At 33.6% G+C, this 27,188-nt stretch overlaps 2 protein-coding genes across 5 annotated transcripts; one reads left to right on the top strand and one right to left on the bottom strand.

Moving 5' to 3' along the window:
- Positions 1-155: 155 nt before the first annotated feature.
- On the top strand, positions 156-25,023 carry LOC128219955 (choline-phosphate cytidylyltransferase A-like). Of its 4 annotated transcripts, none has more exons than XR_008258690.1 (10): positions 156-292; positions 6,469-6,555; positions 6,905-7,031; positions 7,493-7,609; positions 8,383-8,534; positions 16,441-16,529; positions 17,453-17,591; positions 19,256-19,411; positions 20,564-22,618; positions 22,726-25,023. XR_008258690.1 is itself a non-coding variant. In XM_052928160.1 (9 exons), the coding sequence occupies exons 2-9, from the start codon at positions 6,478-6,480 to the stop codon at positions 20,759-20,761; spliced, it is 1,056 nt and encodes a 351-aa protein (XP_052784120.1). In that variant the 5' UTR covers positions 156-292; positions 6,469-6,477; the 3' UTR covers positions 20,762-25,023. The 4 variants fall into 4 exon arrangements, 1 of the variants encoding a protein (XP_052784120.1); XR_008258689.1 differs by having other exon boundaries at positions 20,564-22,639; positions 22,684-25,023; XR_008258688.1 differs by having other exon boundaries at positions 20,564-22,935; positions 22,977-25,023.
- On the bottom strand, positions 24,344-27,011 carry LOC128219405 (uncharacterized). Its single transcript, XM_052927216.1, has 3 exons — positions 26,774-27,011; positions 25,984-26,576; positions 24,344-24,358 (listed from the first exon to the last, which is right to left on the bottom strand). The coding sequence occupies exons 1-3, from the start codon at positions 26,988-26,990 to the stop codon at positions 24,344-24,346; spliced, it is 825 nt and encodes a 274-aa protein (XP_052783176.1). The 5' UTR covers positions 26,991-27,011.
- Between the last annotated feature and the right edge of the window lie 177 nt (positions 27,012-27,188).

Below are 27,188 nucleotides of genomic sequence, written 5' to 3'. Positions count from 1 at the left end.
TATGTCATAAAGAATTCTAAATTGCGATTTAGTCCACAAAGAAATGATATTGCAAAATATTAACTTCTAAAATATAAATATGTCTTTTGCTCTTATTTGTCAAAAGGAATCACTTAACCCCTTTTACGGCTTAGTCCACTATTTATCAACAATAACAAAAACCGGAAGTAAACTTTGACAGCTGACAGATGATAAACAAAGATCACAATATAAAGTTTAAAGGTGAATTGTTCATTGCCACGTGTTATTTGATGTATATTGCGGATTGTTTAGGAAAAGAAAGCAGAAAAAGGTAAAGATCAAATGAAAAATTCAATGGAACAAATGAATAGCGTTATCTTGCCTTATCTGTTTATCTCATGATCTTCATCGATCTGTATGTTGATATTTTGAAGAATACTGTACACAGGGGGCAGAAACAAATAATTTTTTTATTTTACTCTCTATATATACATACAACAAAATAGTGTGTCTCTGCCCCCTGTGATTGGGATAGTAAAAACGAATTAAGCAAACATAAAGTGAGTCAGACCTAATATGAAAATAACATGAATAAAGTTACAGGGCTAAGCATCTCAATTTTACAGTTTTGAAGATATGGTCTGAGTAACTGTTAAAAAAATACCACTCCACTATTATGACATACCATTACATCAGTCTTGGTGAGTATGATTACAAGAGTAGTCGCACCAACACAAACTCGCACTACTAAGTTGCTCCATATATGGAGAAGTCATGCCGCATATGGATCATATAGTACATGTTATTTCTGTCAAACTTGTATGTATGTATTGCACCAGTCATTTGTACCTAATGTCCCCCCAGGTCCAGGGTTATACCAGCAAAAGCCGGGAAAATGGGCCATGTTGTTACCTTCCAGATCTCCCCGCAGTGCCAGGTGAATGTGTTGGTTTTGTCTTCACGCCAAAAATAGCGGGGAATGGGCGTTACTTAAAGTCCCTGGGGTATGGGTGCATTTGGCAGGGATTTAAGCAACAGTTCCTTCCCGCAGGGCAGGGATTTTACCGGGGCTTGACGGGACTGAAAGTCAAAGTCCCCGCTATTCCCCAGACCGGGGGAGCCATGGTTGCAATTGACTGGTGCATATATTGGGTATCTTTTTTAAAAGTATTTTAGTGATTTAGAATTAATGATGGTAAATAAATATATGGTCTTTATGACAAGCTTCTTTTACATGTATGAATTTACCCAAACTGCCTATATAATACATGGGGCGACTTCTCCTGTTACTGTGAGTATAGGTGTCAGACAGTCAGATTTTTGCCGAAGCTGCATTTTTTTCTGTTTCGGAATTTTTACATCACTAAAATCATAAAGGCAAGCTGCATCTAACTGCAAAATGCCGAGTAAATTATTATAAGTCCAATTGATGAGAAAATGGACTGGTGTTGTATCATGTGATCAAAATGATGAGCAATGATTAGACATCTCACAGAGAAGCAAAAATGCCAAACCTTCAGAAATTGTAACTACAAAAATTGCAACTTCGGCATTTTGTAAAAAAAAATGTGTGATCAAATTACCAAGAATAAAACGTTACTACTGAAGAAATGTTATTTTGTAGCTTCGACATTTGGAAGTGAGGCCATCAATATGTTACTTCATTTCTGATAACTTTTTACATATATCTAACTAACACAGAGCTAAAGTTTTCTGATACGAAAAAAAGTAGTGTAGGGGAACAGTACCCAGATCAACAGATCTGGAAGGTAACATAAAGAAAGTGTCTGAAGATCAACTCTCTGCTTTTAAAGACTGTTAAAACTTAAGTTTGATCCAATGAAATTGAGCTAAACGCTCAGAAAACAACTTGCACTTTTGTACACATTTTCCCTCATTGGGTTTACTTTTAGCCAAATTCTTTCAGACGATGAACTGAAAAATGCATCACTGCATTCCTGCTCCTTATTTACTCCTGGATATTTTTTTCATCTTTGGGGAATGCATGCATGATAGAATAAGATTTTTATTGTTCAAATCTTATCCTCGTACTGTCCATAGCAAGGAGGATTGTCAAAATCCAATGATGTTAAAGGTGTTTCAGGACTGGTAAGTATTGATTATCTTAAGAAAAAACTACATATAAGCAACAACCACAGCGTTTTAAATATTATAATCTTCGATTGATCAATATGATAATTGTCATCTTAATTAAATTGTTCTCTTGATGGTTCTAAATGATTGAAGAGATCAGCATTATTTGACTATATCAACATGGTAGATCACCGTATTCTGGATATAGTAGACCTAGCAAAATGAAAACAATATGAAATGGCCATTATAATTCATGCATACAACAGGTTAGATAAGATTTTACATGATATTCCTGCTTATAAATTGTATACTTTAGATGATAATAAATATTGATACCTGTAATAATCGTCAGATGTTTCATCTAAACAGTTAATATAAGATATAGCTCCGCCTCCCATATTTGTTTGGAAGCAGTAATATTCGTTTTTAAATCGTAACAGCTTGCTCACAATTTACACACATATTTAATATATAACTGAATTTTTATGAATTTCTGAACGGAACAAATTATTCATTTTTCAAAAGATAGCTATATTCCAAATTTTGTCTGTGGTAATTTAATTGCTCATTACTAAGATACAGCCTTGATATGTTCACATTTTATGGACTGGGTATAGTATTTTTGTGTACAGAGTATGGCCGTATTCTAGAAAATAGTGTACTGTGGATAGTAGTATACTGATTGTGTCATAGTAGTAGTAATTAGTGTATGTTAGAAGCATTTAAATGTGAAAACTGATCTAAAATGAGGAACAAGAGGTCTTGAGAAAATAAACTTCATTAAACAATTGTGTAATCTATGATTTGTTTTGATACCATGTATTTTAAGTGGAGATTTAATAAAAAAAAAAATGGTTTTGATGGGATTTTGATAACGCCGTATCAACAGCTTTCCCCCTCCATTGTCCACTCTTTCGTTTATTGCATGTTACTGTATAACAATAATTGCTTGTTCTAGGATGTTAATTAAGATACACTAGGGTGTTTAGCATAAATTATCGGGTAATCCGATTAAAGGCCAAAACCCACTTTGGGAGTATAATTATGTCACTTATCCACTTATGGTTTACTTTGAAATATGTGACAAATGATTGTTTTAGGAAATGTAAAGTTCAACACGCTTTTGCTTTCATATTAAAGAGTACCGGTGTACTAGTACTGTGCCTAGGCAACAGACGACTTTAATGTCAGTTGTCACCATTTACCATGTGATCTTTACATATCTAACAGATTTATATGCAAAGGACACTTCGTAAATAGAATATTTTGTTAACGTTATATTAATTAAATAAACCAGCTGTGCCAAAAGTTTGTTTTTTATTAATGTATTTCATTGAAAATTATTGATTGTTGTTTCTTACAAAATCCAGCATAATCCAGAATACACACTCTTGTTAACCATGTGAATACTCCATACATGATCTGCGTTAAAATGTCTATACTGATAGTACATTACCATTGTGAGTTTAAATGAGAAATGCTCAAATGTTACTAAGTAGTTCTTAAAATGCATTGAAACAGAGAAATTTATTTCTGATGATATATGGGACCATGCACCCCAGTTAAGTCATGCAGCATCGATGAACGGGCCGGTATATACACTCTGGTATAGTAGGGGTGGTCACCGAGCCCGAGCCACACTGTCTAAGGAGCACGTGCAGTTGGCTATTAATTTGGGGAATTAGCTAGCACAACTGCGATTCGCCGTTTTATTTCAGATCACGTTTAAACTTTGAATTTCATTAACAATTAACTCAAGTCCATTTAAGATGTTTAAAAGTTGGTTCTTTATTAATTCCACATTTAAGTTGAATAGTAAATAAAGATAAATCCAAAGACTTATTCAACAAGGAACATTCAATGGTCCATGTGAAATATCAAGTTATGAAAGTAAGCGGATTAATTATATAATCACAATAAAAGTAGTTCAATGATATTTCCTTAGTAAAAGAAGAAGTACAAAGTTCCTCGTTAATTTTCTCTCTATATCTATCTGTCTGTATTGAAATGAAAATATGCAGACTAAGATAATGAAGATTTCAGAAAGTGTCACTCAAAAATAACTATAATTGTTAAAAAGTAAAATTTACAATAGATTAAGTTGGAGATATTTGAAAAGTGTCAAAGTCTCAAAGAGTAAGGTTTAAACTTGTTGATTATGATCTAAGATAATTAACTGATAATAATTAAGAAGAGGAAGCAGTAAAATCTGATCAGAAATGTCAAAATTCTCTTTGTAGGAAATTATTAAAGTGAATATTATAGAAAAATAAGATGTTACCAAAAAAAGAATTAGATAAAGTCACATGGTGACATATACTTGATATACTGATATTTTATTGTGTCAAACTTAGGTTCAATAATTTACAAGGAAAACAGGTAAGACCCTTACTGTTCTGTGACAATGGCATTGTTTACGTCTCATTTGGGCTACTATATCCGGTGTACGGTGATCTACCGTGATCACTAGCACTCAAAGACATTTAGTTTCATATGATTGTATTCATAAGTTATAGGCAGTAAAAGTTTGAAGTCTTATTTTGTTTTGAAAATCTTGAGTGCCTTTGAATGTGTTTATTTTTTAATGTTTGTTGTTGTTTACATTTTGGCGTTGTTGACATTCATATTGTGTGCATAGAACAACAGCTGTTTATCATTGATAATTATGTTGATATATTTTTCTCAAATGTTAAAGGTACATGCCTAAAAGGGCTTTTTTGAAGTTGACTTCAGTTATTTGTTCTGTCTCTGGTGTTAGTAAGAAATGGATTGATTATCTTCTAAGAAACGAAATAATGATAAAAAAAAAAAAAATATGATGTTAAATTTATTTTTGAATTTTTTATTTGGTACCTTGTTTGGAGGATCGGAGACTCTGTCTAAATTCAAACATACAAAAGTAAGTCTTCTTTTTTAGCATTAATCTAAAATTGACTTAAATTATCCAAAAAGAAATAATCCAATTGGTTTCTAATGTAACGTGCGACGATAAACAAACACCAACAGATCCCTTCAGAGAAAAGCATGCTCCAACCCTGAAAGGGTCCGCTGATCTTTATATACAGTAAATTCTCAATCCACACGGAGCCCACGCTTAGCTTATTTGCATATTACCACCCAAGTAAATATACATTGTACGTACTATTCATTTCACGCGTTTCGTTAGTATAGCGTGAAATATTTTGTCTTGGCGAAATGATAGTATCTTAATACAGTAGTGGTCAGTCTTGCACGAGGATTTCATGCTATATTGGTATATTAGCGTGTAGAGTCATTCTACCAGTCGACTTCACTCAGTACACTACGTAACCCTAATTTTCACTTCAATATTTTTAGTGATTTTGTTTCACTGTTTTATATCCATATTTGATACCAGACAAATGAATGAGGTTCGACATTCATCTTTTGTGGATCGACACTTGGCAAACAAACACATGTTTCCAGGGTTAACCGTCTCTGGTTTTGCCTGGCCGGTCGGTTGCACTGCATAGGACTTAATTAGCCAGTGAATTTCATTGTGTTGTGCTCTACATAATTACATGTACTTGTTTTATACTTATTTAACCTGGCTGCACGTCATCATCTAATAAACAACTCATCTGATATTGCACATTTGTGTTGTTTTTATGGTAAAAACGAAGTATAGCAAAGACTATGAACATACTTCCCTCTATCATGGAATGTTATACTATGAACGCACATCCGCCTACAGTGGACTGTTACACTAATTTACATGTTTAACCAAATAATAAACATGTACTTCAATTGAACTTTGATATATAAATATAGGATTAGAAGTATTGTTAAATAGGAATTAACATGACACTGGTCATCATACAACCATTGAATTGTAATAAAATAAATCACTTGTTTGTGAAAGATTTAATAAATTAAGATATTCTAATGAAATGTTTAATATAACAGGTTATTGAATGTTAAGCTGGTTCACAAATATTTAATATGTTTTACAAGTAGAAAATGCTAAGGTACCTTTGTTAAGTTATTTAGGACAGAAAAAGGTAATTGGAAGTGTAGTTTCTGTTGCAAAAAGCATGACTATAGCATCACACATACTCATTCCAGGTTTTACCATTTAAATGATCATGAATACACTTTGTATAAAGAATGTATTCCTTACTAATATTATGAACTATCGATTATTGTCCGATAGTAAATCGAAATGCTTGGTCCGATTCGATTCGATTATCAATAGCAAATGAAGTCCGATTTTCAAACACTATAATTTGGTTCTCAGTATTCTTAAGTTGTTGTGTTAATTTCAGAAGACAATGGAAGGTGAGCAGGGTTTATAAGTGGGTCATAAGCAAAACCCTGGCTTCCAGCCAAGGTTTACAAATTTCGTTAAACTTACATCTTAAACAGAATTATCAAATTAATTACTCTTTGTTTCAGCCGGTGAAGATGAGCAGTAGTAAAAAGAGGGGTCTCGATTCAGACCCAAGCTTGGGGGCCATGCCCAAGTTCACAAGCTCTGTACCTGTAAGTCTAATGCATTCTTGTTATAACTGTTATGAGGTGGGGGAAATTACAGAAATTAGCATTACTACTGTAATAGTAAACACTGTTTTGTGTCTACTCAAAATAATCAGTTAACTTTTAAAATCCTTTATTTAAGCCCTTACAGTTATTATTGTCCAAGTGTTTTGGATGAACAAGCCAGAAATCTTACACTCTTGGCTTTAAAGAATATAGTGATCACTTTTGTATAAAATCACAAATGATAGCAAACCTGAGAAGCATTTTATCAGGTTAGGGCTGCATGTGACTTTAATGCACTCATTTTCACCACATTATTGTAATGCTTTATTGTAATACTTTTATTCCTCAGATACCTAATGGCACAGGTTCCAGCTATGGCCCCGCCCCTCTCTCCCATGAGCAGGCTGCACATTATGAACGGGAGTCATGTGACTACAATATCCGTATCTCATTGGCTGATGCAGTGGCTGGAAGAGGTTGGAGACAAAACATTTTCTACTTTAAAACAAATATTTGCAGAACTTTAATGAAAACTTTTGAGTGGTTGATGAAAACTTTTGAGTGGTTGGAATTTAACACGAATTTTTTTGTGAATGTATGAAAAGCTAGGAAGGACTGTAATGCCTCTCTGATACAGCAACTTAAGGTCTGCATGGACGTTCTTTCACCTTCCATACACAACACATCACACACCATGGAAAATGATTTTATAGAAAGAAAGAACTGAAAATTAGTACTGTAATAAGGTGGTGCTAAAACTTATCAAGGGTGCCCAAAGCAAATGCTCACTCACATGATAAAGTCAGATCCATCATGCTCAACTTTCCAAGTACTTACAACACTGTATTTTCTGCATATAGTACAGAAGCATGTCTGATGACTTAACTCAAGGGTGGGGTATATAGTGATGCTCATGTCTTCTCTTTCTTGTTTACAGCCCCAAGGCGTGTGAGGGTGTACGCTGATGGCATATATGACATGTTCCACTCTGGCCACGCTAGGCAACTGGAGCAGGCTAAATGTGCTTGCCCAAACACATACCTGATTGTCGGAGGTACTGTTGATCTTTCGGTGTTTATTTTTTATTGCATACATTCAAGAGTGTTCACTGACACAGGGTTCTCAATAAGTTTTGGTTGAACCGTCTCAAATAGTAAAGTAACCGACCAGCTTCTACTTATTCTACTGAAAATTCATTTAGTTGTCCAAATTTGAACCGGCCCTATTGCCATTTGAAATGTCCATTTTGGCTGTCAGCCGGTTCTTATTGAGAACACTGCTGACAGATCCAGAGTTTTGTGGGGTAAATTGTCCTGGTGAATTTGTAATGTCAATATGGTAGAAAAAAATATACTTGTAATACACTGAAATTAACTTAAAAACAAGATTTAGCCAACATTTTCCTAGGCATACCCCCCCCCCCTTCTTATATAGAACCTGTTTTTGTCTATTCTGAAGGAAGGGGTGCAGGTCCCAAGTTGACCCTCCTCTGACATCAAATCTAGGATCCACCCCTGGTGCTTGTTCATCATTGCATGTTCGTACAACTGTGATTATAATCAATTTCCATTTATGACAAAACCAGCAAGAGTTTATTCTGTGTAGAAAGACACTTAATGGAGAAAAATGACTCATGTCCATGTGACAAGATTGAACAGTTGATTATGAAGTGTATAAGTGTTATATTACATTAGGGATCATTTTCAAATGCTGCTATACTCCATAGGACTTATTGATTGAGCTCAAGTCCATCTGATTCACCTTTCATCATTAATCTTAATTCTTTGCAAATGTAAACTCAGCTTTTCATTCTCATTCATCCTTCAGTCTGCAATGATGAGCTGACCCACAGGAAGAAAGGCCGTACAGTGATGAACGAGAGTGAGAGGTACGAGGCTCTGCGTCACTGTCGATACGTTGATGAGGTGGTCACTGATGCACCCTGGACACTTACTGACAAATTCCTTGAAAAACATAAGGTACATTCACATAGTTGCTTGTGTATCAGTGTACCAGTAGGCTTTAAAGCTGCACTCTCACAGATTGAAGTTGTTTTTTTTCGACAACTTTTTTATCTTTTGTCTTGGAACGAGCCATTTTTCCGTAAATTCATGGCAACAAGTTATACAAGACTGCTGACAAAAAATTAGATCGCAGATTTTAATATTTAAGTTCAAAAATTGATATTTTATGCATTTTTCTTAAACCGTTTAGTAACGGCTTAAGCCATAAAACATTATTTTGGTACGGAAATATGAAAATCTGTGATCTGATTTTTTGTCAGCAATCTTTTATCATTGGTTTGCAGATAATTACGCAAAAATTTGCTCTTTCCAAGACAAAAAAAAAGTTGTAAAAATGGTATCTGCGAGAGTGCAGCTTTGAAAAAAAACAAAAAATCTTTCACCTACCCATATTTTAAGGCGTGGGTACCAAGGTTTTTTTTTATTTCCTTACCCCTTTAAGTTCTGTAATGAAGAAAATAATTTTACCACCTGAGAGGCTAAAATACGGTAACTTTACAATGGCATATATTTTTATGAGTTGGTTACAAAAAACTGTTTATCAAAAGGGCCTTATTTATCAAATTGATAAGAGCATTATGAGGCTTTACATGACTATCACTTAGCATATGTGGATGATGTTGTCTTTCCAGAGACACACACAAGTTCCTCACTAACAGGGCTTTCATTAAGATTTTGAAACTGGAAGTATGAACTTCCTGTCAGTCAAATTAAGTTTTACGCTAAAATGTGGAAGTTTAAGTCTCCCGCATACAAAATATTTTTTAACTATTTATCAACAAGTACCGGTAATCAAATAATTTGCAACTTTAACTTATATTATGACAATTCATTTTACTTAAAAAGTTAAAATGATTGAAATTGTGACTATAAAAGTAATATTGACAAAAGGTTTTGATATCTTGAACTTCAAGCTTTCAACTTTGGAAGTTTTCTTCAAAATTATGGAAGTTTTTGTACTTCCAAGGAATCAATTTTGGAAGTTTAAACCCATTTCTTGGGAGTAATATTAGTCCGGGTTCCAAGTTCTCATTTTTGAGAAAAAAGTGTCCGGCATGTTATACAAATTATTTTTATATGTTTTGTTAGGAGAAAGTCTATTGTTTATGAAAAGTGCCTTTGGCCACATGGCGGCTCTTCGGAATTTGCTAAATTCAAGATGGCTTCAAAATGGCCGCCAAAATTTGTAATATGAGAAATAATCAAATAATAGGTTGTAAAGATATTTTGAACGTAAATATTAAATCCAAATTACTTTTAAATATATACATTAGGTAACACTCACTACTGTTCAGTTTCAAGTTTATTTACATTTCATATTTTCAAGGTCAAGGTCATTTTAAAGGTCAAAATGCTAATTTTGAGAAAAATACACTATCAGACTGGCTTCTTTCTTTTATTTTTAAAAAATGATAATGAGTATCAAGCTTTTATATGTATCAAAATAAACTGCTATGTATCTTCTTGTTATATTTTATTTTGAATGCACCCTATATGCTGTTACCACGGAGATACTCAAAATGGCGTACAAACAGTCAATATTCAGAATAAGCTAAAAATGATAAAAAACAGATGGCTGTTATAAATTGCCAATTCAGTAGATATGTAATGTTTAAATATAAAGAGGAACATTCTCGTGGATAATTTCTCTCATAATGTTCTTAAAATTGACATACAACCTTAACCACTTCAAGGCCAATGTCATTTTTTTTCAAGGTCAAATAATAAAATGTATCCGAAAAATTAATTTTTCCTGTAATATTGTGTTTTTTTTTTAACAATTATGTGTAGTTCGTGTCAAAAAGTGGCGGCAGAATTGCAAATTGTATGGTCCTTCATTTTAAACAATATTAATAACGTAAAGGTTTTAGATTTTGTTGAATATGTGCAGATTTTTATACTATTACAGAGTGCCAAAGGTGTTGATATTGCTGTAAGAGCCTTAATAATAAGGCAAATTGTGCAAGTTTTACACTCTAGGTCTTAGTCAATAGTATATCTAAATGCACGGCATGCATCTATTTCATAATGTGTTTCATGTTACCATGCATGAATGATCTCTTCAATGTCAAGGTCAAGTTCATTTCAAGGTCAAAATACAAATACGCAAAATTCATGTATCTTTAAGATATCATGTCTATTGTTTATTTTATTTTATTTTTAAAGTTTACTATTGCATGTTCATTTACAACGTGTGATTGCAGAACTTGTTATCATGAATATATAAATATTTCAATATTAGGTCAGTTTTCAGAAAACAGTTTCAGAGTTTCTAAAAACATTTTGGTGCCATACCAGTACACGTTGCATAATATAAATGCAGAAATTGGCGTTAACATTATGTTCTCCAGTTCATTTTTTTTAAATTTATAATGATCTATGTCTAAAATCTAAATACAAACGGTGTTTCTATTTTATAATATGCTTAAAATTATGAATTAACTCACAGAACAGACCACATAATGGTTATTACAAGGTCATGACGCTAAATTGTACCTTGTTGGAGTGTTTTCCTTTGTTTTCGTTTATAAAATAACTCCTAAATCTGAACGGTAACCAGTAGGCAGATCCTAATTATACAGTAACTAGATTCAAGTAATTAAAAAAAACAATTTACTTATATACATAATAGTTATTGAACGATTTTATTTAAGATATACTAATGTGTAAAGAGAAAGCAGTTTGAAATTGAAAAGTAGTCGAATGTTTTGAATAAAAATGTGGAATGAAGGGAAACTTGTCAAATATGAAAAAACTTTATATCAAGTAAATTTAAAACGAAGAACAATCTTCATTGGCCAAATATATCATAACATATAAATATGAACTACCCGTTATGTGTCTTGCTTGAGTTTGTTTTGCTATCAATATACTATATCACGCCTCCAACATAAATGACGCAACGTCATTGGTCCAGGACTGGTCACGCGGTGACCCCATATTTTTCCATATTGGGTCACCAAATTTATATTGTACCAAAATGGCGTCTTTTTTTTCCGATTCCGATGAATAAATGAATCATTTAAACATGTAAACAGGTTGTCGACGTTAAGTTACGGGGTTATTAGGTCGCAGGAAACCATATTCCTGGGCTTCGCTCTCACCCGATATGGTTTCCTTTGCCCCGTATATCCTATATCGGGTCACCTACTAACTTATAATATCGTTCCCAAAATGTGGTCTCAAAGGCATTGTGTATGATTACTTAGAGCTGGACATGGGTTTGTTTTGGTCTGAATGGGCTTTATGGTTTCCAAAATGTAGTCTAAAGGGCACTGTGTATGCTTACTTAGAGCTTCACATGGGTTTGTTTGGATCTAAATGGGCTCTATGGCTTCCAAAATGTGGTCTATTTCACACTGAGTAGGCTTACTTAGTGCTGCACATTGGTTTGTTTGGCTCTAAACAGGCTTTATATTTTCCAAAATGTGGTCTAATGGGCACTGTATATGCTATTTTACAGTTGCACATGGGTTTGTTTTGATCTAAACAGGCTTAATATTTTCCAAAATGTGGTCTAATGGGCACTGTATATGCTAATTTACAGCTGCACATGGGTTTGTTTTGATCTAAACGGGCTTAATATTTTTCAAAATGTGGTCTAATGGGCACTGTATATGCTAATTTACAGCTGCACATGGGTTTGTTTTGTTCTAAACGGGCTTAATATTTTCCAAAATGTGGTCTAATGGGCACTGTATATGCTAATTTACAGCTGCACATGGGTTTGTTTTGTTCTAAACGGGCTTAATATTTTTCAAAATGTGGTCTAATGGGCACTGTATATGCTAATTTACAGCTGCACTGGGTTTGTTTTGTTCTAAACGGGCTTAATATTTTTCAAAATGTGGTCTCATGGGCACTGTATATGCTAATTTACAGCTGCACATGGGTTTGTTTTGTTCTAAACGGGCTTAATATTTTCCAAAATGTGGTCTAATGGGCACTGTGTATGCTGACTAAGAGATGCACATGGGTTTGTTTGGATTTAAATGGGCTTTATGGTTTCTAAAAGGTGGTCTATTTGACACTGAATAAGCTTACTTACAGCTGATAAATAGGTTCGTTTGGATCTAAATGGGCTTTATAGTTTCCAAAATGTTGTCTAGTTGAAACTGAATAGGCTTATGAAGAGCTGCACATTGGTTTGTTTTGAAATAAATGGGCTATATGGTTTCCAAACTGTGGTCTATTTGACACTGAGTAGGCTTACATAGAGCTGCACATGGGTTTGTTTGGATCTTAATGGGTTTAATGGTTTCAAATTTGTGGTCCGATGGACACTCTGCATGCTTACTTAAGAGCTTCAAATGGATTAGTTTATATCTAAATAGGCTTCATGGTTTCACAAATGGGGTCTATTTGACTCTGAGACTGCTTACTCAGTGCTGCACATGGGGTGTGTTTTGATCTTAATTGGCTTCATACATACCAAATTGTGGTCTTATGGGTACTGTGTAAGCTTATTTAGAGCTGCACATGGGTTTGTTTGGCTCTAAATAGGCTTAATGGTTGCCAAATGTGTATTTTTATGACACTGAGTAGGTTGAATGAAAGCTGCACATGGGTTTGATTGGTTCTAAATGGGCTTTATGGTTTCTAAATGTGGTCTATTTGACACTGAGTAGGCTTACTTAGAGCTGCACATAGGTTTGTTTGGATCTAAACTGGCTTATTGATTGCCAAATGTGGTCTATTTGACACTTAGTAGGCTTAATTAGAGCCACACTTGGTTATGTTTGGCTCTAAATAAGCATTATTGTAGTCACAATTGACTTGATAGAGAATTGAACCGACTTAATTATCGACCTATGGAGTTTTTACATATTGATATGCTTGACTGTACACTGGCATTGGTACTGTTTTGGCTCGTATAGAACCTACTTTGTCCTGAATATGGCAACTTTATGGATCACGTGGCACTCGATTGGCTTTATACGGTCTTTATTTGGCAGATATCTGAATGAAAAAAGTTTTTTTGGACACAAAGTGAACTTGAGAAGAGCCAGAGTGTGATGATGGTCTGCAAGATTGGGTTTGGTTACAGCCTATTTAAAGCTGTTGAATGGAAGGCCACAAAATGAGCCATAACGAGGTTTCGGGCATTCGGTAGGCTTATATATAAACACTATGGCTTGTTTAGGAGGTATTATATCTGGACGAACTGATTTTGGGTTGCTTGGAACTAGAATATCAATACATAAGGTTGGTAAAACACCGGATGGACTTGAAAAGCGATACTTATGGCTGGATGTGCTTACATGAGACTCACAAAAATATATGTCATGTAGCATGTTTAAATTGGCTCTGAAGAAGGGACATTTTGTGGATGACTTGACTTTTAATATGGGAAATAAATTAACTATGGTTAAAACTGCTTGGTGATGTTGGTAATGTATAGAGATTTTTAGATAAAATTTAACCAAAACATAAATAAATGAAATAATAACAACGTCGATATTGAACAGATTTGCATTTAGACATTCAAATGAGTTTGACTTTGATTTTGAAAAGCTTCATTTTGTATTTCAATATGAACTAAGTTATAAAATAGTTATCATCAATTCATATACATATATATGTTTAAAAATGAAACAGTTACAATGTACTAATAATGAAATCTCTAGGAATCAACAAATTGTTGTAACTGCCTTGGGTAACATGTACTAGGACGACACCTAGTTGTCTCCATATCATTTCACTTATCAGTAACTGAACAGAGATCAAAACAGAGGAAATTATCAATTACTTTTCTGCAAACACAATTTAATTAACAAAATTTAAGAAATAGAAATAGTGAAAATAAATAACATTCTCAACTGTTTGTGTTTCATATGTTTTTGACCTTGAACTGACCTTGACCATGAAGCAATCAGATAAGTATATCAACATGAAGCAAAGTATGAAATTGATACATGCCATGAATTAAGATATACAAATTATTTGACTGTAATTCTAGCAGAACTTGCCATAAGACTCGTTCAGCAATAGCAATCTTGCGCGCACCTTTAGTTGGCACACTGTAACGGTATGATCCTTGGCGGTGGCGGTTTCAAAAAATATAAAAGCTATACCCAAACAATTGTTTTAAATAAGGGAACATAGAATTTACAATTCTGTAGACACATACTAAACGGAAATTAAAATAAAAATGGAAAAAAGTATATAGGAAAAAAAATTAGTTTGAGTTATTTTTCATATCTTGACCTTGAAATGGCCATGACCTTGAAATGACTGAAATAAGCTTGAACTTGACATGGGAGAGGTCAGATAGATATGTCAACATAAAGCATACTATGAAATAGATACATGCCATGCATTAAGATAGACTTTCATAGTAACACTAGCACAGTCTGCTTTAAGACTTTTACAGCAATAGCAATCTTGCATCCACCTTTGGCATGCCATTATAGTATGAAACCTTGGTGTTTTCAAAAAATATAAAAGCTATATCCTAAAATATTATTTTAAATGAAGGAACATACAATTTACAATTTTGCCACCACTTTTTGACACACACTAAACATAAATTAATTAAAAGGGAAGAAAAATAAACAGGAAAAATAGAATTTTAGGGTATTTTTTATACTTTGACCTTGAAATGACCTTGACAATGACCTTGAAGTAGTTAAGGTTATATGTCAATTTTAAGTACATAATGAGAAAAGTAATATCCATATATATATTCATTCTTATTTATTTAATGAAAATAGCTATATTCAAACATAATATTTTTACTGAAATGGCAATTAATGGCGGCCATCTTGGACGCCATCTTGGATATTTCCTTTTCGCAAGAGCCGCCAAGTGGCCAAACGCACCTTTCATAATCTACAGACTTTAACCTACAATTTGATACCAAAATGTTTTGTATAGCAGAGGGGTGCAGTAAATTTCCTTATTTTTCACATTTTACTGCCTTGGAACTCAGACTATATACTTCCAAACTTCCTTTAATGGAAGCGTTGCACGTAATAAAATATATTTTTATGTATATATTGGTGAGTAACTACCGTTTATCTGAATCAAATATGGGCCTGAGGATACAAAAAAAACATGTGTCACTACTTATACAGTACATTGAAAAGTGATTACCAATGCACCCATGCACCTTGGACACTTTCAGATAGATATGTCGAATTTGGATGCCTGGCCAACATCAGGTATTAAAGTCCACATGTTTGTAGGTTAAGTGTGTGTTACTATCATATCTGTGATAAAAAGGTAAAAGGTGACATCATGTACTGTATCTAAGGTTATCAAAGAGGCTTGTGGATGTTTGCAGGTGATTGGGTTTGTGTGCAATATCACTTATGATAATTTTTTGTTCCAGATATCATAAATGGTGTGAAGAGATAAAGCAATGATACATTTGATAATGTGTAACCATTAAGTATTTTGGTAAAGTATTCAGAGATCCCAAAATAAATAAACACATTACTTTATGCAGCATGATGAAGGCTTGCAAAAATTAACTGGTCAACTGGTCAATCAGTGTCAAAACTAAGTCAAAAAGCATCAGTGTTTACAATGTCTTTCCAATACATAATTCTTCGTACTTTTAGCTTTGTCTGTTTTTCAGACAAAAAGGTTGAGGTTTTAATAGCCTTTTCAGCGCAGTGCAATTTTTTACCTTTATCAATTATTAAACTAATTTTTTTTTCGATATATTCACAATATATCTTGTTAAAAATAATGCCTGTTCTATATATTCACACTATATCTTATTAAGAATATTGCCTGTTCTATTAATTTAAAATATATCTTAATATTAAGAATATTGCCTGTTCTATATACTCACAATATATCTTATAAAGAATGATAAAAGAGACAATACTAACCGTAACTGTTTTTTTTACAGATAGACTTTGTTGCTCATGACGACATTCCATACTCTACGGGGGCCGGCAGTGCCGGCGATGTGTACAGCGTAATTAAGGCTCGCGGAATGTAGGTTTTACCCTTGTTTTTTTACTTATAACAGTATTTTTGAAGGTGATAAAATTGACCACAGTAAAGAACCAAAGAGGATTATTGATTGTTTTGGTGTGAAATTGCAATATATTTCTCTGAGTGAGCACCAAAAGTATCGCTGCATCGCGTGATGTTTTGCTTATGACACGTGAAGTTGTTACAAAAGTACATTTATTGAAATGTCATACATCATTTATGTATGATCTAGCTCATCAAAATTATTGTTATCCTAACATGGCATCCTAAATGAACGTAAATAAAGGTTTGATGATTCATATATATATTTCTAAACAATTAAGCCATTATAAACCCACTATGGATCTAGTCAAACAAGTTGGGATGCAATCCGTTGTTGCTATGGAAACATGAGTGAAAGTTTTGTCATTAAAAGTGAAGAAAAGCATTTGCAAATGACAATCATTTAAAAAAAAAAGGGAAAAAAATAATTATTTTTGGTATTTTATATAAATGTGTATTTCATTTCTTTTATCAAAAATAATAACATTTGTTGCTCACTTGGTGAAAAGACTAAGATGTTACACTGAAGCAAACTCTTATCCTCAACATATATTTCACTTCTAAATCGGTATAATCCACAGGGAAGCATAAAATAAACAACAACATTTGTTTAGTTTTAGACTTTTTTTTTGATTGATAATTATTGATTTAGTTAACTCTTACACAGAAAGAGTACATGCAGAAGAATCTACATTTACATAGAAGTAGTGACATAAAACAAAGGGCTTTGGGACATTTATTGGCTTGTCCTGTTTTATTCCATATTTCAAAGATCTGACGTTCCATTAAGCAATGTTGAAAAAATCATGATAATATCATTCAAATAAGAAGACTAGGTCCAATTTCTGCTACGTATTTTGACCTTCTGAAGTCTTCACCAGGTTCTTGACCACCCAGCGCACTGAAGGTATATCCACGACAGATGTAATAGCCCGTATCATCAAGGATTATGACATGTATGTCCGCCGTAACTTACAACGAGGCTACACCGCCAAGGAACTCAACGTCAGCTTCATGAAGGTACCTTTCAGATAAAAATACTGTATCATAGTTTAGTTTATAGTTTATACTTATTTCTTTAAGCCCTAATGTGATGAAAGCTGCTGAAAGAATCACCTTTTACTGAGCAAAAACCAGTTGTCCATTTTGAGAGGTCATGAAAATTGACCCCTGTTGGGGTTTAAACCCACAATCGCTTGGGTAAGAATACCACTAGACTGCTCTTACTCTAAGTTTAATAGTTCAAGCATACTGAAATAGTTTAAACAGATTATAATGTTTTATGACAAATGTATTGGCTTTATGCACAGCTTAGTATCAACTGATCTAGGCTCGATGAACAAATGATGCCAGATGGTAAAAGTTCAATATTTACATCTCAACTTCCATTCCTTAAATGAACTGCCTTTCAGCAATTGTGGTTATCATCCGATGAACGCAACATCTTCAATATGCAAATTGTTGATCTTGTTATTGTTCGTATTGTGTCAGCAGGTCCCGGTAAACTTAAATCAACATTTTAGAAAGTGTTAATTTATGATATGTTAAATGTATTATTGCCATAAGTGTTTCAATTTTACATTTTAAAGTGATTTCAAGTGGTTGATCTTTTCCCACGTTATTGTGATGTCATTTGATAAATGTTTCAAGTTACAGTCGGGTCATTCTATTTACAGAATGGGTAAGAAAGGATACTGAAAGGTTTTCTTAAATGAAATTATCTATTTTTTTTAACAATACTTGAATGAAATAATGGACCATTGGTGAATATATAAGTAATGAATTGCGGGATTGATGTCATTATCGGGGATATGAACACAACTGGGTTGGTCATAGTATGCGTGGAGTACTTCATACCCCGATAATGACATCAGTCCTGCAATTCATTCCTTAAATATTAGCATCAATACCTTAAGTGTCAGCCCGGTATAAGATCAGTTCCGCACACTGCTATAAGAGTTCATTACCTCTATTTTTATATTAGAGTTTGTCGTTTTTTGAATAATAAAGATATCATCATAAAATTTATAATATAAAATAGCACGGACACACCAAAGAATGTCCTAAAGCCCATTGCTTTATGTCAGATTCTTCTGCATGTACTTTCTGGGTAAAAGTTAGCCTAATTAATAATTATGAAACAATAAGTATAGATTTTGTCTAAACATAAAAATATTATGTTGTTAATATATGATTTCCTGTGGTTTATAGCATTTAAGCAATGGAATATGTATTGCAAATTTAGAGTTCATGGCTTCTAATAAGCCAATCAGAGTCATGGATTTTGTTTACGCTATTTCAACTATTGATGTACCTGACAAAGTTGTTTCTTTTTTTTGAGCTATGACATCAAACTTAATAATCTACTTATCTGAGTTTCAATGATAAACGACAAGCCAATGTTATTTACGGTATTACTAAATGAACAAATATTTCCAGCGGTTGCTCTGCCTCCCTTGAAAAAAACTTTGAACAAGAAATATTACTAATATACCAAACATTCAATTATAATTGAACCAGCTTTAAGCTAAGAATCACTTATCTGAGTTGACCAAACTTAATAATAAGAAGTTAACTCAGCATTTTTATAAGATATACATACAAATTTCTTTAATGATACAAAAGTTTCAACTGAACTTGACTTATTCCGACCATTATTCATTTTGTGTCAATTTCTGTACCAGGAGAAGAAGCTGCAGTTTAGTGAAAGGTATGACAAGATCGTGGACAAGGGCAAACAGTGGAAGGACAAGGGCAAGGAGTGGATAGATAACTGGCAGGAGAGGTCTAACGAGTTCATCGGGAACTTTCTCGAGCTGTTTGGCAGGGATGGCAGGCTTGTAAGTAGGAATTACGGTTGTTAGCCAGCATTCTTAAGTCATTTCTTAAAGTGTCACTCTTTATCAAAATCAATACATACACATGTATAACAAACATCAATTTTGAGTGATAAACCTTTAACTTCTCATTAAATAATGCATTTATGGAAAATACTAATTACTGATAACAAGATTGTAACCGTGTATTTAATAGCAGAAAGCGCAAAAATATTAAATGATTGGTGAATGCTAGTCTCATAAGGTAGAAATACCGTGTTTTATGCTCATTTCTTTCAAATTAAACTTGGTATCCTTCATAAGAACCATTGTTTTCAACAATTATTCATCCGTTTTGGAATATTAAAACAATATTATTAATTGTGGTAAATCTTATCTGGGAGTAAGAGTGCATCTTTAACGAAAGTTGATTTCTTAAACTTTTCATAGCCACATTAAAAGAAAAGTAAAAGTGTTTTTAAAAATATAAGTATGTAAAATCATTTAAATCAATGTCGATTCAGTATTTCAGATACCTGAATTTTAAAATTATTAATTTATATGATCAGTGACATATTTGACTTAGGTAAATGACTTAAGGTAGATAATGCCTTAATATTTTTTATGAATACTGGCCCGAGTTTGTAGATTTATTTGGGCTATGTTATGCTCTGTGTAAGCTATATGCTGTACAATATTTAGAAATAGATTTGTAACATATAAACCAATAACAACAAAAATATTACCTACATGATAATAGGATTCATTGTTTGGATAAAAAAAAATCGGCTGTGAGATACTGTAGGTTAAGGTTATAATCTTATACATGTTTTCTCATGTTACGTCATTTTGGGCTGTTTCCCCATTTGTGTTTTTTCACACATTGCGTCACATTTGTATATCTGGTGCCTTTAATAAATACTGGATGTCTTCCGAAAGAAATTCATAAGAGATTCTGAACAATACTAACTTTATAGAGATTGATCAATGATAGACTTGACTGTATCTGGCAAAATCTGATATAACATAGCTATAAACGTAAACAATATAAAAATATTCTGCCTTTCTAGTAATTTAAAACAACAACATGAATTTGTTCCATCAACCTTCAGGGGTCAAGGTCAAGGTTAATGATTTTTATCATGTTTCTTTACTTTTACTTTTTAAATCCACCAGACAACCTGGATGAAGCGAGCCATCTCCCCGGTTACAGTGCAGGATCACTCTGACGACAACGTTTCCACGAGCCCCTCCCCTGAGTCCTCACCCAGGGAGCCAAGATCAAAACGAGCGCGACCTTCAAGCCCGGATAATATGTGCGCCTCAAAGAAGCTCAGTTTTGATGAGTGTTCTGATGATGAAGATGACTTTTAGTTTTAGTGCAATAGGATAAATCTGAACAAAATATACAACATGTGAACTGTTCTCTGTGATTTTAATTGTTTTATATTTAGAGGTATTCTTCTAAAAAATATGATTATTAGTTTTGAGGAATGATTACAGATGTTTTATAAAAAAAATTAGATGCCAGTATGGACTTGTACTCTTACACTTTAATTATGATCAAAACTACTGGTATGTAAAAACAATGTGTATTATAATTGAATTATTAACTCAATTATTATAATAAGTTTATTTATATGTTGTAGAAAAGTTTGATGCAACAATTGCATAATAAGAAACAAGACTTGACAAGATGTTGACAAGAGTTTTTATTTATGTTCAGTGAAATATGAACATCAATATTTTATTGGATTTTTTATTTTAAGATGCATCTATGTGATATATATTTTTTCTTGATTTTTCTAGCTATTTCTTTTCATTATTGCTTACAAGTATTTAACTTATTCATTTTGTTGTTTCTCATGTGTCTATAAGATATTTATCCCCTCTCAATAACACATCAATTTTTCATGCAATATTTTTGGAATGCTTCCCAGGAGATTTTGCTTTGAAATCAAATGTACATTTCCCTGAAGTAGCTATGGCCTGTAGTTATTTTTGCATGGTCTACTTTCAAAATTATTTTATTTAAACTAGCATATCTTTTCAACTGAAAAGCACTGTATTGTGTACATACCTTGTAAGAAAATGTATTTTTTTAAATCTTTGGGATATTCATCACCTGCCTGGAGAAATGGGATAAATTAAAAGTATGGGGCAATTTTTCCTACCGCTGACAGATATGGCAGGTATGGTCATCATTAAAATATAGATAATCACGTAGAGAAAGAGATTCTTTATTTCCTCCAATTTGAAGATACATGTCAAATTATAATCAGAACATGAAAGAAACATATAGAACAAAACTTAACATGAAATTTATACAACAAACAATTACATCAGGTAAGAATAATAATAATAAATAATACAATGAATAAAACAGTATGATAACTATGCGTCTATACATGTATTCAAACAGCGTGAATATAACATAGTTTTATAGTCTTATTTACCTTTCTTCATTCTATGACTTATTACATTTTATTGTTATTTATTTTTTATACACATAAGCATTTCTTGTTCATACTTTGAATTTACACCATGCGTAAAAGAAAAACACTATTAAAACGATGAAAAATGAAAGTCTAGGTCTTATTCAAGGGAGTTAGAGAGCTATAGTACATGTGCATAAATGCAAGCATTTATTTTGATACTGTTTAACTTAGAAGTATTTTCCTAAATGGGATACATTCTTATGTCTAGTAAGTCTTCGCATGTTAAGAGGTGTTAAAGTTCATTCCTGTGTTCATATACATGTAGATTCTGCTATATTTAGTTATAATTTTTTGTATGACATATTCCTGTTATTTATCTGTTTGGTTCTGTATTTTGATCATGATATATCATCTGTGTTAGATAACTGATCTCCATTCATTCATGTCTGTTATGAAACTGTTTGTGTTTTAATTATCAAGGTTATTCCCTGTCTGTTGGGGGTCATTCACATTTGATTTTATCAGTCAAGCGAAAACTAGGTTATTGCTGTTGTGATAGGATTCCTTTAATTAAATGTACAAGTTATTATGATCAATTCTAATTGTATTATTTCATGAATTATTGTATATTTATTTTTCATTCTTACATGTATAATAATATAATTAGGTCAAGAAAGGTAGATTTGGTGTCCAAAGAAGTAGATTTAGGATCCGGTGAGGAAGATTTGGGATTCAGAGAGAACCCAAAGAGGTAGATTTGAGGTCCAGAGAGGTAGATTTGGGGTCCAGAGAGGTAGATTTGAGGTCCAGAGAGGTAGATTTGGGGTCCGGAGAGAGGTAGCTTTGAGGTCCAGAGAGGTAGCTTTGGGGTCCAGAGAGGTAGATTTGAGGCCCAGAGAGGTAGATTTGGGGTCCAGAGAGGTAGATTTGAGGTCAAAAGAGGTAGATTTGAGGTCCAGAGAGGTAGATTTGAAGTCCAGAGAGGTGGTTTTGGGGTCCAGAGAGGTAGATTTAAGGTCCAGAGAGGTATATTTGAGGTCCAGAGAGGTAGATTTGGGGTCCAGAGAGATAGATTTGAGGTCCAGAGTGGTAGATTTGAGGTCCAGAGAGGTAGATAAGGGTCCAGAGAGGTAGATTTGAGGTCCAGAGAGGTAGATTTGGGGTCCAGAGAGATAGATTTGAGGTCCAGATAGATAGATTTGAGGTCCAGAGAGGTAGCTTTGGGATCCAGAGAGGTAGATTTGGGGTCCAGAGAGGTAGATTTGAGGTCAAGATTGGTAGATTTGGAGTCCAGAAAGGTAGCTTTGGGGTCCAGAGAGATATATTTTTTGGGGTGCACAGACTCCTCAATGTCTTTGCTATTTATATCCTTTCGTATGTATTATGTACACATTTAGTAATAAGAACCACATAAATTATAATGTTGCGTATGTAAAGATTGTACCTTTTACCAGCAAGACATCCTGCATTTTCAGAGGTACATTAGGAAAAGATGCAGCTTAAATGCAATACATATTCAGTAGGATGCGTAGAAAAATAAAGATTAGGTATAAGTCATATCTTATCATTTGCCAAATCTACATTAGATTTACGGTATTTACCATAGTGCACATAGGCAACATTCAAGTAATAATCCATCGGTTTACAAACAGTATATTCAGAAAATGTATTAAGGTAAATATTCACATTGATTCATTTTTTTAATATTTGACAACCAGGCCAGGGAGTTGTTCACGGACTGCAGCTGATGATTTTACAGATTTTTATCAATTTGATGATTATGATAAAACTCAAACAAAATAAGGTGCATTAGAAACTTGTAAATGAGGGTGCTTTTTTCAATTATAATTCATCGCTATTCAATATTGTGAATTATGGTATGCATTAAATTTTTCCTAGTCTTTATGCAGGCTTTGTGATGGATCTATTTCATTTATTTCCCAATGTCAATTAATTATCCATTCATGGAACTGATTTTGCAATGTTTGTATTAATTTGATTAAAATTTACTGTACTAAGCATTCCCTGTAATCAGTATTCTTGAGTTTTAAATGCTATGTTTTCATCTTTGAATAACATTTCTCCAGAGTGTTTTAAAAAAAAATCAGAGATAATATTTTAGAGCTCAAAACATAATTTAGATTATTTCGGGATAATTATTTTTATATATATGGAATATATTAAGCAGTGCCATACATAAACATAATTATAGTGTCTTTTACCTGTATTTTTTTTATTTTTTTATTGCATATTCTAGAGTGTTTATTATTTTCTGTCTAGTCAATAGACCTATGCTGCTTGCGTTACTATTAGTTAGCCTATTGTATTCTCTGGAGACGGGTCGTTGATATGTGAACATAGTAATACCTTTGTTATATCTGTTCAGTGTTCACCATTGTTCCATTGCTAACAACAGTATTTTCAAAGACTTATTTCCATTTTTAAGTTGTCTCAGATGGATTTTTTATGATTTGTATAGGAGTTTATGGAACAAAGATGTTACTGTTTCATTACATTGTTATATCACTGCCTCCTGTGGTAAAATACACATTGAACAATCTGTATTATACAGAAGCTAAAACCTGTCAAAAGGTATTATTCTAAAATGTCTAAGTCACTCGTTTACACCACTCAGCATGTCTTTAAACTTACTTAGTATCTCATTTAAATGACTTAAGTAGCATCTCATTATATAAACTTAGTATCTCGTTAATTTAAGCTCTGCTTTTGTTTTAATCTGTTTCAATATATACTACGAAAACATCTAAATTGCAATCGATTGTTTGGTATATGTTTATATGTTACTAAATTTGTTGAAACTTGTTTAAAGCACTTCTTATCTTCAACGGGATATTATTTAGCTATAAGAAGATAATAAGTCTTTTTAATTATGTGGCAGTAAGATGTTATAAGGGGTTACTAATGATTTATAGAATGATACTGCTTGACACTAGTCTATAGGCTTCTATTGTCTAAAGTGCATGATAGCATTTATTCATAAATGAAGTTATAATTTATTCCAGATTGCACTCTTAAGTTCAGTAAAATAATCCTTTTAGTTACTAGTAAATAAGATACCATCACCTGATTTCTTGTATTAGTTTTTGCAGCCTTGCATATTGACGAAATATTTGATTATGTTTGTTTTTATTAAATCATTGCTCATTCCAATTGCTGAATAAAGTATGTACAATATCAGATGTTTTGGTTGTATTTGCCATGTGCTAGTATATGGAAACGAATACTGCATGTACTTGCAGCGAGTCCCCATATATAGAAACAAATACTGCATGTACTTGCAGCGGGTCCCCATATATAGAAACAAATACTGCATGTACTTGCAGCGGGTCCCCATATATAGAAACAAATACAGCATGTACTTGCAGCGAGTCCTCAAATATAGAAACAAATACTGCATGTACTTGCAGCGGCTCCCCATATATAGAAACAAATACTGCATGTACTTGCAGCGAGTCCCCATATATAGAAACGAATACTGCATGTACTTGCAGCGGGTCCCCAAATATAGAAACGAACACTGCATGTACTTACAGCGGGTCCTCAAATATAGAAACGAACACTGCATGTACTTGCAGCGGGTCCCCAAATATAGAAACGAACACTGCATGTACTTACAGCGGGTCCTCAAATATAGAAACGAACACTGCATGTACTTGCAGCGGGTCCCCATATATAGAAATTAATACTGCATGTACTTGCAGCGGGTCCCCATATATAGAAATTAATACTGCATGTACTTGCAGCGGGTCCCCATATATAGAAATTAATACTGCATGTACTTGCAGCGGGTCCTCAAATATAGAAACGAATACTGCATGTACTTACAGCGGGTTTTCAAATATAGAAACGAATACTGCATGTTCTTACAGCGGGTCCCAAATATAGAAACGAATACTGCATGTTCTTGCATCGGGTTCCCATACATACAAACGAATACTGCATGTAATTGCGGCGGGTCCTCATACATACAAACGAATACTGCATGTTATTGCGGCGGGTCCCCATACATACAAACGAATACTGCATGTAATTGCGGCAGGTCCCCATACATACAAACGAATACTGCATGTAATTGCGGCAGGTCCCCATACACACATACGAATACTGCATGTAATTGCGGCAGGTCCCCATACATACAAACATTGTGTCAATAACACTGCTGAATATCCTGGAAACAGATGACTGAGAAATGCCAAACTCATATGATAAAAATAACACTGACAAATTAAGTCTTAGTCTCATTAGTGTTAAAATCATCATTCTAAACTGGTCAAGCACACCTGAAGGCTGTAAATGTGGTTCTAGGTAACTAAACAGTGTCATCAGTAAGGCAAATGTGGATAGTCCTGTAAGATGCTTTACTTTCTCGCAATTGCCTTCAAAGTCTTCCTTTGACAAACGAACAACATTGTCCTTTTTCAACTTTAAGTTCTCTTCGCGCAATCTTCGAATTTCACTGTCCATTGAATTAATGAAGATACCATCCATGTCTGTTTGAGAAGCAACACCTTCACATCCTGAATCACTTGATTCAAACGTGCTTTCTTCATCGTTCTGTATTAGCTCAAGGCGTTTACGCTTAGACCTCTCCTGGACTCGCTTATACCTATCTACATGTGGTGTGGCACTGTGCAGTGGTGTTGAGACAACTGGTTCAGGGTTGGATCCTCCAAGCCACAGAGTGGGACACCAGTCTGGGTTGGTTCTGTCATACAGATCTGCCTTCTTTCCTTCAATTAGAAAAAATAAATAACATAAATAGAATTTCTTTCGGATAAATCTAATGGATTTCTGGTATGCTTCTGTGTAAAACAATAATTTTGGTTGGCTAGTGAAGCTTCATTTTAGTTTGAAAACAATCTAGTAATACAGTCATTAAAAACGTTTATCTGATAAGATTCTTACAATAATTATTTTCTGTACATACCACTGACAAAATGCTCTGAACAAATCCTCACGTTATCCAAGTTTTTGTTTTTAAAACACTGGTTCATGTTAGCCAACCATTCACGTCTCCGCTCGCTAGACAGTTTCTCACACTCTTCACCCTGATTGCTGACAATTGCAGGCAATCTATAGTATTGAAAGTCCTTTTCACGATCTTTCCTATTTGAACAGCCCAAAACAGCACATTTAATCACCATTTTGCCGTAGGATGTTTACCAATTGACAGCTGTGGTATTGTATTTGTGCACTGTACTGTATCTATGTGGAAGCGTTATTGCGCAAGTGCCTCCAAGATGGCCGACTTCCGATTATTGCGTAATCGGAAATTCCTCTATACTGCATGTAATTGCGGCAGGTCCCCATACACACATACGAATACTACATGTACTTGCAGC

The sequence above is a fragment of the Mya arenaria genome, chromosome 15, assembly GCF_026914265.1.
Source record: "Mya arenaria isolate MELC-2E11 chromosome 15, ASM2691426v1".
Lineage (NCBI taxonomy): Eukaryota > Metazoa > Mollusca > Bivalvia > Myida > Myidae > Mya > Mya arenaria.
Note: the sequence above shows the minus strand (reverse complement) of the source record. Positions and strands in the feature narration are given on the sequence as shown.